General features: G+C 41.5%; 1 protein-coding gene across 1 annotated transcript in view; it reads right to left on the reverse strand.

The window, feature by feature from the left end:
- Positions 1-11,652, reverse strand: part of ABHD5 (abhydrolase domain containing 5, lysophosphatidic acid acyltransferase) — a gene marked incomplete at its 5' end in the record, with an annotated part of 28,291 nt that extends 16,639 nt beyond the window's left edge. The window contains one exon of the mRNA XM_082754197.1: positions 11,531-11,652. Within this exon, the coding sequence (XP_082610323.1) occupies positions 11,531-11,652 (122 nt within the window). The remainder of the gene's footprint in view (positions 1-11,530) is intronic.
- Between the last annotated feature and the right edge of the window lie 2,276 nt (positions 11,653-13,928).

Here is a 13,928-nt window from a genome sequence, read left to right on the forward strand (position 1 = left end):
TGACTTTGAAGATGTATTAAGCTTAAAATCAGAGGTATTTTCCCCATGTATAATACTGTTGTAGAGCCAGCTGCTATAGTCTATGGAAAGCTTGGGTGTCAAAAAAGGAAAACACAAAATCTGTAAGTGAAAGAACTCCACTAAATCAGAGTAAAGGAAAGCAATGTCATTTGCTATGTGGTGACTTGTCAAAAATTACTGACCTTCTGAGAGAATATATGCAGAGATCTTTCTACAGTGTTTACGATAAACTTTACTTTTGACTACAAATTTTGAAATTAGTAAGGAAATTAGAACTCCCAGTACTAATCAAAAAAGACACACCGAAATGTATCAGTGACAGAAGCGTGGAAAATAGTTTCTCATCACAAATATTATCTGGACTTAAAAATTCCACCAGTAGGAAAATCAGAGCTCAGCATTTACAACAATTACACAATAACTCACAAAGGACTGAGGGAATGTAAATACCCGAGCAACACAGCTGCATATCTGCTTTTGTCCTGCTCTCAACAAATGAACATATTTAATATTTTTAATTGAATTTCTGCTTAAAAAGCTAAAACACTGAGTGAACTCACTGGTAAATCATTTCAAGCTTTACCCTTAAAGCTTATTAGAATCAAGCTGATCTTTCAAAAACCCTAAACCTCTCCTCTCTCAGAATTAATTCTAGCTATTCGTAAGGAAGAGAGTAACATCAACTAAATGCATAGACTTTGTTATATTGTTTCTGCATAACACTAAGAGGAATGGCATTCTGATTTTCAGGCCATCCAGCCAGCAAGATCATTATGAATATCAGCTGATTTGAGCCAGTCCCAAAGTAAGGAGAAGTTTGCACTATAACAGAAAAACATGTGTAAGGTAATGGAAAAACAGCTCAGATTCTCACATTTTTTCTGTATAAAGTATTTTTGAAGTACTGTGCTAGCAAAAGAATTTAGAACTGTTTTTTTTTTTTTTAATCAAAAAATCAAAATTTGGAAAACACCATAACTACTCCCAAGGTTTTAAGTAATTTCTTCACATGAAAATATTTAAGCACTGTCCTTCAATAAAACTAGTCATATATTTAAGTGTCCTGCTGAATTGAGGCTACAGTGCTCAGTGTTTTATGGGAAGAAACCCTAAATATTTGTATATTATCATTAATGCATAAGTGACAGTCAAAATACATCGATAATTAAAAGAACGGGACAGCTACTGTTATGGCAGGTTTCAATATCATTTAAAACTGCAAGGAAAAGCAACCCAGCCAGCCCTTTCAATTTCTATAAAAATACCAAGAACAGGCAAAACAGGAGTGAAAAGGAGCTCCTCATATTCACAATGGGGCAAAAGTTCAAAATATCAATTTTAGGGCAAAATGTCAATTTTAAAAGTAAAACAGTGTCTTACTATAATTCTCTAAAAACACGCTGTAATGTGGATTTCATAGGTGCTTAAGCGAAAACACCGAGACTTGGTCTTATTTTTTTTTCCAGGGGAACAGCAGAAATAAGTCTGTTTAACTAAATGTTTTCTGCATTTTCATCAGCATCAGTTGTAGCTGATACAGAATCTAAGAGGTGAATAGCATGTGGCTTCTTGCCTCTTCAACAACAAGTTTTTAGAGCCAATTCCATTTGGGGCTATTAAATTTCAAGCTTACGGGCAATGACCTGAAGCAATACAAAGCAAAAGAAACTGTCAAGGATGACAAAATCAAATATGACTTCATGTGTCAAAATACCAGAGAGAAGCAGGTTTACATCTGGCTAATTTGTGTCTAAGAGTTAAATTATAACACACTCTTACTTTCTCATTTCATTAATTATTATATATAATAAGAGTTTCTTCCTAATATCTAAACCTACCCTCTCTTAGCTTAAAGGCATTGTTTAAGATGGTTTAAAGCCATTCACTATATTCAAGTTCTATCTCGTTCTCTACTTACACCTTGGAGAATGTGCCTTTGATATAAGTTGTGTAACAAATCAGTGAAAAAAAATACTTTGGAGAAAAACGTAATAACCTATTTCAAGCTAGTATGTGAAAGAACAGAAAAACATGTTTTTAAAACCACAGTAAACTGAAAAGTGAACTTGAGGAGATACAGAACCAGCAACTATTTCCAATTCAAGAAAGTTTTTAATTATGTATTGGAACTGCACATCTCTGGATCATACTTGACAACATTTTTCTGTTTGTAACACAGTACTAAATGACTAATAGTGATATGAAATGTAAAATGCATCAGGCACTACCACTAAAATTAGGATGTCACTTAATCACTGCAGATTTAATTTTGTGAACATGTTCCAGTGCTCCAATATAGCTTCAGACAAGCCAACCTCCTTTAGCATTTCAACAGCTGTAACCATTCAAAATCCAAGAAAATTATACATGCAACCTTGGTACCAGTATAGGCAGAGCTTAAATCTTGCTATGGATGACAGCTAGGATGGAGAAAGGTTAAATATGGAGAAGTAAATAAAAAACATTATTAAAGACCAAGATAAATCTTCCTTCTGTTCAAAGGATATGTAAGAATGTAACTGGGAGACATTGGTTTTAAAATAAAGGTATAAAGAAAAGGATATTGAATTGACAATAAGATAAAGTATTACTGATTAGCATGAAAGAAAACTCCAGTATCCTAATTAAATTTTACAAATTTTAGGAAACTAGGACAATACATTTATCATGTGAAAGCAACATGCTCTGCATGAAACTGAGAACAGGGTGAAGCAAATAATATGTATTAGACTTAAACCTTTGCCAGGTAAAGTTAACTGCAGTTAATCTTCATTGTTAGTCTGTTAAGTAACAAAAGCCAATTTCTAAAATTGGCTTTTTTTCTAAATTGTTTTTTTTTTTTCTAAAAGAAAGATGAAATGCATAGAGGAGTCCACGTGTTAGTCCATCTCTGAGAAGCACCCCACTCTTGCATTTTCATTCCTGCTGGTGTCAGTAGGAGGTGAAATGGGTGACCTGATGCCTGAATCTCAGGCAATCACCACTACTAGATCAGATATAAAAACTTAGTGTTCCTTCCATTTTGTTCAACTATTTTTGTGGCTTCTCTCTCCGCCAGGTTTGTGAAAAGATTCATCTTTAAAAGAAGCTCTATTATAAGCCAACTAATTATAGAGACCCAGCTGACAGAGAGTGAATCTGTTAACCAGAAGATCTATGGGCTAATAATGTGGAAAAAAAGACTAGTGGGACACGTTGGAAGCTGGCAAGCTTTAAAGTCAGAGGTGCCACTGACAGTGAGATATAATCATGACCTCGGTCAGTTTGGATTTAACTGGGCAGGGATATCTCCGGAACAGGGCTGAGGATAGGGTTTCATGAGTGCTTAACCAATTTTAGGACTCCCTCTTGCAGCCTTTCCTTCCTGTCCCCCAAGTGCAGTATGTTCTTCAGGACTTTAATTTTCTGCGGATGATGCATGCAGTCAGAATCATTCAATCACACCATCATAAATGTATCATCAGTCATACACAATCTATGCACAGTAACTGTTATTGCAAGGGCTGCCTAACCAGGGCAGAGCTTCTGCACATACAGTAGGAGCTAGGTGTAGTGGCCATCACAGCAATTTGAATGGGATGTTCCAAGGACAAAAATTAACTTCTGGCAACTGCAAACATCAGAAGAAAAATATTTCATGGTCCACTTTACAATCATCGCATGAAAAGATCAAAAAATGTTGCAATCATCAGGGAAAGACCTTGAGGAGCACACTATGATGGCAAGACTCAGGAGCAAGAATTAGGAACATGATAGGGGAACAAGACACCAGCTCCTGTAACAAATGTCTATTTACCATTTTCAAGAGATGACAAAAAGACCATATTAAAGTGCTGTGAGTGGGTTAAAAAGGAAAGCATTTTTTTTTCCCAGATGACATAAGCCTGCCTATGAAGTTCTGTTTAGATGAATGTCAAGCCAAGACATTCCATGCAATTAGATGTTGTGAAACTCCTGGATACTTCACTAACATTAAAATAGAATGTTTTGAAAACCTCTGCATAATATTTCTAGGAAGTGTAATGTACCTCAGGTCCATTTCAACAAGAAGCCCATGGTATCTGGTTATTGCAGAATATTGCTACACTGGGCCAGAGGTAAAAACAATGCATTCCTCATGTACTTACTGCATCTTGAACTCTGTATTCAGAACATTCAACATCAAGATCGTTGTAAAAATTCACAAGGAGATTTTATTACCATTTCTATTTATACCAACAGAGCTACACAGGACTACTGCGTACCGGAATTAACCTGAGAATGTAGATAAGGTAAATCCATAAACAATCAGCATTTGATGGCTATTTTATTGCTTCTGAAGTTTACCACGGTGTTTGAACTCATTTGAGCAGCCTGAGCATTCAGGCAGTAGGGTATATCCACAGTTTGCTCTCTCCCATGCTGAAACTCAGCCACAGGTATGCCTTGCCATATACCTTACATCACTGTGCCTCCCTCTTCCCCAGTTTCCTCTCTGTCTCCCAGTACTGCCTTTCCATTTGTTTATCCATACCACTAACAGTAACCAAGTAATCAAGCCCTCAGTTATTTCCTGCCTCATTTTCTAAGGAGTCGGTATTTTATATTTTAATTTAAAAGCCAAAATCAAACTCAACCTAGAGGAAAATCCTGTCGGCAGCTACAGACCAGGTAGGAAAGAATACAGAATGCAGAGACAAAGATGCAGATGTGGTGGAGAGGAAAGGGGGGAGCTGCAGTCATGGTAAAGCTGTGACAGGGACCATACATGTAACACAGCTTACCTACCAGACAGTCCCTACACCCCTTTGCCTCCTCCTCAGCAAATTCACATCTGATGGAACTCGGCATTGCCACAGTCATTAAGTCGTTAAGTGTTTTCATAGACATTGCACGGCACACTGCATTGAGAATTTAGGAAGAAACATATAAATGAACTAAAGAAAATGAAAACTCTCTCTTGGTGTCCTTCAGATATACGTAACTTTCTATTACTTTCGTTTCATCCATCCACTTACTGATGTACTCATGTTGCCCTTCAGATATTGCATAACCTCAACCTTTATGTACTGCTTAAACCCTACCTGTCAGCCTTCTAACACCCAGCATGGCAGAGGCCCACATTTCAGACCGTCCCCAACTTCCATCACACAGAACAATAACAGAATCTGCACAGAACAACCGCCTGTTACAAATATACACCACTGCCCATCCACGCTCTACCCTATCTTTTGTTTATATCCCATACTGTATCATGCATAATTTAGATAGGAGATGGGTTTGTTTATTTTTCTGTAAAGAGCCATAAAAGAAACACCTATAAAAGACTACCTAAAGCACATCATTATTCCCTTAGCTCCAAGCACACTACATGCAAACCACACTCCTATCATCCAACCTGCCTCTACATGAGTGTAAATACACACTGAAGATGCACTGCTTTGCTGCTTGCCATTCGAACAGCTACTACGATGTGTTCCTTATCATAGTCACCTACAGTGACTGACTCTGTCAAACTTCAAGAATTGGTATTTGAACTCTGGGCTACCTAGCCTCATTTCTACTCCTTGTAAAACTCTTGGGCACAACCCCTCCCTTCATCCTCAAACTAGAAGATGCTTTTGTTTATGTGACTACACATCAAATGTTTAATGTGTCAGAAAGACACGTAAGTAACCTCAGAAAGAGGTAAGAATCATCATCATAGAATGGTTTGGATAGGAAAGGACCCTAATAACCATCTAATTCCAACCCCCTGCCATGGGCAGGGACACCTCCCACCAGACCAGGTTGCTCAAAGCCCCATCCAACCTGGCCTTGAACACCTCCAGGGATGGGGCATCCACAGCTTCTCCGGGCAACCTGTTCCTGTGCCTCGCCCTCAGGGTAAATAATTTCTTCCTAATATCTAATCTAAATCCAGCCTTTTTTAGTTTAAGAACTTTATTCCTTGTCCTGTCACTACACTCCCTGATAAAGAATCCCTCTCCTGCTTTCTTGTAGGTTTCCTTTAGGATTTGGAAGGCTGCAAAAAGCCATTGCATCAAATATCCCCTTTTGGACAAGTGCAGAATAATTAATATGCCTTTAGGATCAGTATAACGTACTAAATGCAATGAAGAAAAAAGTTTCTAGAATAGCCTGCCAGCACCAACCTACCCCATTTTTTTTCCTCCTCATTGCTGTATCTTTCTCTTCCTCATTCCAGTACATGGGTGGACTTCCTCAGTGGCAATAGGCACCTGTGCATCTTTTATTACAGAAAAGATTTTGGGGGGTTTATTTTCCTCTCCTTTTTGTCACCTCGTATGATCCTTGGTTTTCTATTACAAGTCATTCAGAGCTCCTTCCTACTCCGGCATTCCTCACCGTATTTTCTCAGTGTCATTCAAGGCTTTACCCTTAAAATCCCCCTCTTTTACCCTCTTAACCTTATTCCAGAGTGACCTCATTTCGTTACACAGCTTCACGGACTCACAAATCTCTCTTCTCCACTGACCTCTCCCTTGCTGTTCAGCTTCTCATCTGGATCTTTCAGTTTCAGCGCCAATGTCAACTCACTCACCTTTCCTCTCATGCCCTCTTCTCTCTGGCTCTCAAGACAAATTATGGACAAAAACCTATCCTGGAAGATCAGAGTTGCAAGAAAACACTCAAGTTATGAAATAAGCTAATTGAAATTTCCTCAACAAACAATTTTAGTAAACCACTAAATATGAGGAGGGAAAATGAAGATGCTTTCATAATTTATGAGTGGGGAAAGTGGTTCAGATTCTCTCAATAATGTGCAGAAAAACTGCAGGTTGTGCAGATTCTCCTGGCACAGACAAGATTATTTTCAGAGGGCTAAGCTCTAACCGGGCCTACGAGGCACAGCCCAATTGGCCCAAATAAAATACAGAGCCCAGGGGCAGCACTTCTAACAGACTCTATAAAAACTTAAGAGGATGCCCCAAACCATGCAACCCTGGCAAAAGGATCGCTAATCCTGGCACTTCTCATTTTCATCCTCAGATGTAAGGACTTGAGCCAGGTGACTAATCGACCTAGTAAGACATTTTATAGGGGATTTCTGTCATAACAGATGACTCAGCCAGATAATCAGGGAAGGAGAACGGGATCTTCTACCAGAGGCAATGGAAAGCTCCAGGTGAGCCATTAGAAGTGCATGTTCTTTAGTAATGGGACATCCACATATTATATAAATGAAGCATGAAGTACGTGTAACACACTCTGGGATTGTGTTTGGGCCTGGTGGTGACAGTGGAAACAAGGCACCTGAATGCTGCTTCACCAGTGCTCCCACATGCAACTGGAGGGGAGCCACTGAAAGGATTTTTTCCCTGCTGCTTGGAAAGAGGGGAAAAGACCTTCTGCAGCTCTCTGGAGTCAGCTGGTGGTACCTTTCCTCATGTTGTCTAATACAAGAACAAGTTGCAGAAAGAGTGGAGGAGAAAACCTTTAGCACAGCAGTGTCTAACCTGTGCCATTCAAACCTCTCCATGATGATTCCTGAGGCGATCTCCCTTAAGAATCGTAAAGAAATAAAAACTGGTCTGAAAAGTCACAAATGTATTTCCTGAATTATAAATAGGATGCCCTAAACTTAATATTTTTTAATTGTTAAACCGTGAAAGACAATTCAGCGACCTGGCTGTACCTTGGTGAAAAGGTCCTGACCAAGGCCGCGGTTCCCCAGCAGCCCCATCATCTGCTTTCCCACTAAGCTGAGGGCGCTTGAAAGGCAGTGGGTTAAGTTATAAATGGATCTACCTGAAAAGCCACATCACCACGGGAAGTCCATTACAAGTAACTACTGAAGACCGATGTGAAAAAACATAAAGAAAATTGAAAAATAAGAAATTATTCCCTAAATGTCTGTCCTAAGCACGAGCCAAAGAATCTCTGATAAACAAGGGGCTCCAAAGAGTAGTCAATACCAAGTAAAAGAGATGAACAAATCGTCTACTTCGATATTCTCACTGCAAATATATATATTTTTAAACCTTTTTCCATAGCGCTTGCAGGTGCTAGACTTGAAAAGCAGAGCATTACTGTACTGACATTTAGGTGAGTTTCTTCCCTGTACAAGGACAGTGCACGCACTGCCAAGATCATTTTGCTAGTGTTGCTGGAAGGAGAAGATAGCCCTTACTGTATTTTGCCATCCTTCCCTTTCTCAAGTCTGTGTTGGGGGAGAAGAGATCTTCCTGACCACTGCAGACCTTTCCTTCCCAAACTCATACAAGGACAGGAAAACTAAAACAATCTTACAAATGCCTGAAAACCTGCTCATACACTACATGCACTTTCAGATGAGCACACAAACGCAGTGCAAAAGGCACCAAGCACTGAAGTCATGACTGACAAAACAGTGAAGAAGGCAAAACCAGAAGAGGAAGGAAACATCCCTTAACCTCTTCCTGCACACACTTCTCACAGTGCACTTATGTTTTCAGTGTCTCTTCAAAGATGGAAGCTGTAGGTCCCAAACCTGCTGTTAGCTGTGTATGCCACAGGACAGGCTGTTAGAAATAGTCTTCTTTCACCAAGAAAGGTAAGAACCACCCGGCTTTCATCAGTCTACCTCTATTTAGCTTGCTTTAGAACCTAAATGATGTAACCAGCAGAAAAATAAAGCAAGACTGAATTGAGAGTAATGTTATGCTTTATGCTTTCATATTACTCTTTAATATATTGGTGTGGTATCACTGTGAACTGTCTTACTAAGAGTCAGAGCTCTATTAAGCTCGATGAATTATTCCTCTTTTATTTCAAACACCTCACTTCAAAGCTATAAAAATAATTCTGTAGCATTTTAAATCACATACCGAAAGAATCAAAACGCAAACAAGCTTGAATGGTATTGCAAAAATAATTGTGGTTACTGGTGTTGCAGTGGAACTTACAGCGTATGTTCTTACATATTTCTCCAAGCTGTTATTTTGTGAGGCTAGAGGTCAGAAGAAAGCAAACTGATGTAAGCTCACAAGTGCAGTTGCCCTAAAATTTTTGTTTTAAAGGAAGTTATTCCACTTTTCACAGGGGGCAAAGGGGGAATTTTTGAGATTTTTTTTTTCCAGATACATACATATATTTAGTAGCTGCTATTACTAGATATATTACAAGCCATGAACAGTCCTGTTGAATTCAGAGTGAGTGTAAGTGAACCAAACATCAGCAAAAAGGTTGAGGTAGGCTGTTTGCCTCACAGGCAGAAGTCTATTTCTACAGCCTATACAGAGAAGGTTCAGGGCTTCGAAGAAGTTTGGGCATCGTTAGCAGGTGATGTGTTTAAACAAGCGATCACTTCCTTGATAGAGACCAAAATATTTGTTTAGTTCAACTTCTCATTCTAGGTTAGGACAAGGCCGTGAGTATCTTTCAGTCGGAATTTCCTACAAAGGAACGTGTCGCTGCGTTTCTGTTTTCACCCTACTTAGGCAGTTACTAGATTTCAACAAACCAGTTGTTTGCATACGTTGCATAACAAGGTGAGTCACACTATTTTCTCTAGGCAGATAAAATAAACTCTGTATTTATTCTTTGTATACACCTATCGCTAGCAATTTAATTTAGGGCTCTAACGCCATAGAGTAAGCCTTCCTCTCACTGCTACAAAGTTTTAAATCCAAAAGTACTTAACACATTTCACTCATAAATTTCTTCCAGGTCCTGGGTTTTGCTCTCTGCTTGAAAAGTTGAAGAAATGCTGATCGTTAGAAACAGCCCCCCCCCAAAAAAAGTGCTAACAACCTGGAGTACTAACATTTCATCACAGCTAATGCACTTTCCGAATTCAAGGAAAAGCATGAGATTTTGTTCTTAGAAGTCTAAGAAGACTTAGAAGTCCTTAATGAATTGGGGGCTTACTCTGAAAGGCTTCACATTAAATGGCCTGATTGTTTAGAAAGGTGACACGGACAACTTCCTGAAAATCAAGTCCCTTTAGAAGCTATCCAGCGGAGTAAGCCATGACAAGAAATTTCTCGTAATCCTCTTTGAAAAATTTAGCCTATGACTCCTTACCCTACGTCCTGATCATCTAACGTTAACAACCCCACAGCCCTGGCGGGCTACTGAAGTTGAGGGCATTTGGCACCACCTAAGCAGCGCTCAGTACCCTGTGTGATCGAATCAGGCAGCTAATACAGTTCAGGCTAATGCGCTGAATGAACACATAAACAAAACAGGTTGAGGCAGAGCTATTTTTAAGACTCCTACTTAGAAAATCTGTAAATCATCGAGAAGAGGCTTTGCAAATGAGATGTATTTTATGGATGCGAATGGATGAGAAAGAACACAGAACCAAGAAGGGAACTGTGGTTACAAATGTACAGTGCTGCAGAAGGTGTAATAAAAAAACAACTGTATGATTAAAAAAAAAGCCATTCTAAGTTTGAGGAAAGGAGGAAAGAGCAGTTACAGGTTAGACTGGATTGTACATTGAAAGAAAAGCCTGTGATGTTTATACTTGGAGAGAGAATAGCGTGCGTATACAGTTGTAAAGGTGCGACGGGGAACCTGGAAAAGATGGATAGTCCAGTTCTGGTCCATCCAGACTGAGTTGGCAGCAGCAAGTCATCTAAGATGAAATATAAACCCACAAAAAAAAAATCAAAAAAGGTCTGCACAGAGAAGAAAACTGAGCACACAGATAGTTTTGGAAGATAAGAGAACAGATGTATCGTATGACAACATGCAAATAGCATCCTGGATATAAAGTTATGAAAGCAGTGTAATTTTCATGTAAGTTTTTAAAGAATTTTAAGTGGAATTCCTCAAAAAACAGTAATTATGAAAGAAGGGAGAAGGAAAAGGCAAGAAGTGAGTTTGGGGTGGACAGGCAATCGGCAGTATGAGCAATACAATACAACACTTGATATTTAAAGGATGGAGAAGGAAAAAAAATGATGTAAACAGCACATTTAGAGCACATTTAAACGTCGGATAGCGGGGGATACAGCACACGCATGACTGGAGCAAAGCCAGATACAGTCTGATCGGGCACTTTCAGGGCTAGAACCGCAAGCTGTGACAGCACAAACTCAGAGCGAGCAGCTCGGGTGTCGTGTTTGCACACAGACTGGGAGCCAGGGCATTTTGTGGTGGGCTCGGGGAAGCAGGGGATGTGTGCTGGGACGGGGCAGGCGAGGCGCCGCGGGGCCGGCAGCCCCCTGAGGTACTCCGCGGGTGCGCGCCCCCGCTGCGGGGCAGGGCGGCGGCCGCAGGCGCGTCCCCGCCGCGCCGGGCGCGACCAAGCCGGGCGCACCGCGGGGGGGGGGGGCGCGGTGCGGGCGCTGCTCACGGGCGGCCGGCGGTGGGGCACGGCGGGACCCTGCTACCGGCAGCGGGCAGCGGGCACTCACCGCGGCCGCCGGTGGCGGGGATGGGGCCGGGCGGCTCGCAGAGCCGGGCAGGGCCGCCCACAAACCGCGCTGTCCCCCCCTCCCTCCCTCCCTCCCTCCCCGTGCAGGCGCCGCTGTCCCCGGTCCCGCAATGGCGGCGGGGCCGCTCCCGCCGCGCTCACCCGTCGCTGGCGGTCTCCTCCTCGTCCATGGCGGCGGGGCGGCAGCCGGCTGCTGGCGGTGGCGGAGCGGCGGCGGAGGGCAGCGCGGAAAGGGACAGCGCGACGGCGGCGGCCCCGGCCATCACGGGCCCCTCCCTCCTCCTCCTCCTCCTCCGCGCTGCGTCATCGCCGCCGCCGCCACCCCCACCACAGCGCCGCCCCCGCCGCCATGGCGGGCGGGAGCCGTGAGGGGATGCCGTGAGGGGCGTCCCTCAGCCGCTGTCACACTCCTAAATCGCGTCCCCAAGCACCGTGTCCCCAAGCACCACGTCCCCAAGCACCGTGTCCCCAAGCACCATGTCCCCAATTTCAGCCCCTCACACAAAGACGGGATCCAGCCGCCCCGCTTTGCACAGCCCTGGGTTCTCAGGGGGGTAGTTTGTGGTTGTTGGTACGGATTAAAAAAAGGATGCGCTCCTCAGCAGCATCCAAACCCATGCCATAGGTTGCTTAATTATTCAGCAGTGTGTGAACTACATTCACATTAAACAATCAGCGAACCCCGATTGAAATAAAACAGAGATGCAGCGAGTGGAAGCACTGTTGAGGCGTTTTTAAGCCTCGCGTTCTTCCCAAATTTTGCCGCGGACCTCAGGCACTTCAGAAAAAACAGACAGAGCGATCGCTGTTCCTTCAGGTTTCTGAAATCCCGTGAGCGAAGCTGTCACGTTAATTTGGTAACACAAAAGCCGTTCTGCAATTTTAACGCCAGCGATCGTCAAGGTTACACAATCTCAGCTAAAGTTTGTTTGGCTGTGTCACAATGCTGTGGCAATCTAACATTTTTCTCTAGAGAGGTGGGTTTTGTTTTGTTTTGTTTTTCCACTTATTCTCTGAAATATCCTACTTACCGAAAATACGAATATCTGTGCATGCAGAACTATATGATAACCACCAACATTTGCAGTGATGCTCCATGGCATTTGCGAAGAGCCTGAAATAATAGCCCTGAATGCTGTTACTTCTTCTTAACTCCAATGAAATAATATGTTTAAAACCTCGTGAGTAAGATTTAAGCCCTACTCGTGGAACACGCAGGTGTTAGACATGGCTATTTTTGTGATTTCAGTTCAGTTGTGTTTACACAAGCAGTCATTGGTTACACGTATTTAAGAATGTAAATACACAAATAATGCACTTCCACTCATCAGTCTCTTTCTCTTATTTCCTTTCTTGATAGAAATAGCTCAGTTTCTTTTGAGTTGACTTGAATACATGGATAAATCAGCTGTATTTCTGTGCATGAAGAAATGACTGCACTAAAGCCAATGGAAGAGGGTCAGTCACACGTCAGGTGGCTGATGTGGTGGTGTAGAAGAATGAAAGATAGCTAGATCATGATGAGAAGCAAAGAATTCAGGTGAGGTTTTCTGTTTTGGTATTTCAGAGAATTTTCTGGACACTGAAAATATCCCTCGGATTCTGAAGGGATGGCTCTTGCCACTGTTTTACTCTCTCACTTCAGTAATAAGCCCCAATGTTCATTTTTAATAGGACTTATATTTGGTCCTTTTTATTGAATTAGTTTGTTGGCCTTCTCTTTAAGAAGAACTATGCTACCCAATGTTGCTACTATAAGCCAGAATTTTATTTTCAGACCCCATCTTGTAACACAGGTGAGATTCCTTTGTTATACACTTTTCAGGGCAAAAGTCTTTTCCTACTAACATCAGAGCAAAAAAAACAAGTTCTCTTAGCTGTGAGAAGAAAAGCAATCCATCTGACCTCACAAAGCCTCATTGTCCTGGACTGAGATAAAAGTATCAATCTCCATGCTAGAGAAAGACTCCAGGTGACATTATAGAAGCCAGAGTGTCAAAGCCATCTTGCTTACTCTGGATTTCGAACAATAACTTTGAGACCATCTATATTAGAGGTCAGTTCACAGTAACTGTCATTGTTCTTAGCTATTTCAGACTTGAGGTTGTACTATTTTCTATGTCAATACACCTCAAACACAAAAAAATTCTGTATTATATATACTACACTTCCAGTCCTACTTTTGATCTAATAGAAGTAGCTGCTTGTCAGCTAGAGCTGACTGTGACAATGAAACATGAAAAGAGTGCAAGTGTTTATCACCCACGATTTTTACAATGACCCACTTAGTATCTTACTTTTCCAAAGAGCATCACAAATAGCTCACTAAAACCTATCTGATCAAAAACCATAAAGAAGGCTGACCAGGCCAAGCATGTACACACAAAGGAAAAAAATATTGCTTATGCTTGTTTTCTATATGAAAGTGATAAAAATGGCAGCTTGATAAAAGGAACATCATATACTATACCTATTCTGATTTGGTAGCAACAACTACTATGGCAGCCCAGCTCACAACTGAAGGAGTTCCCATCAGTTG

This window comes from Aythya marila (assembly GCF_965140915.1).
Source record: "Aythya marila genome assembly, chromosome: 2".
NCBI lineage: Eukaryota > Metazoa > Chordata > Aves > Anseriformes > Anatidae > Aythya > Aythya marila.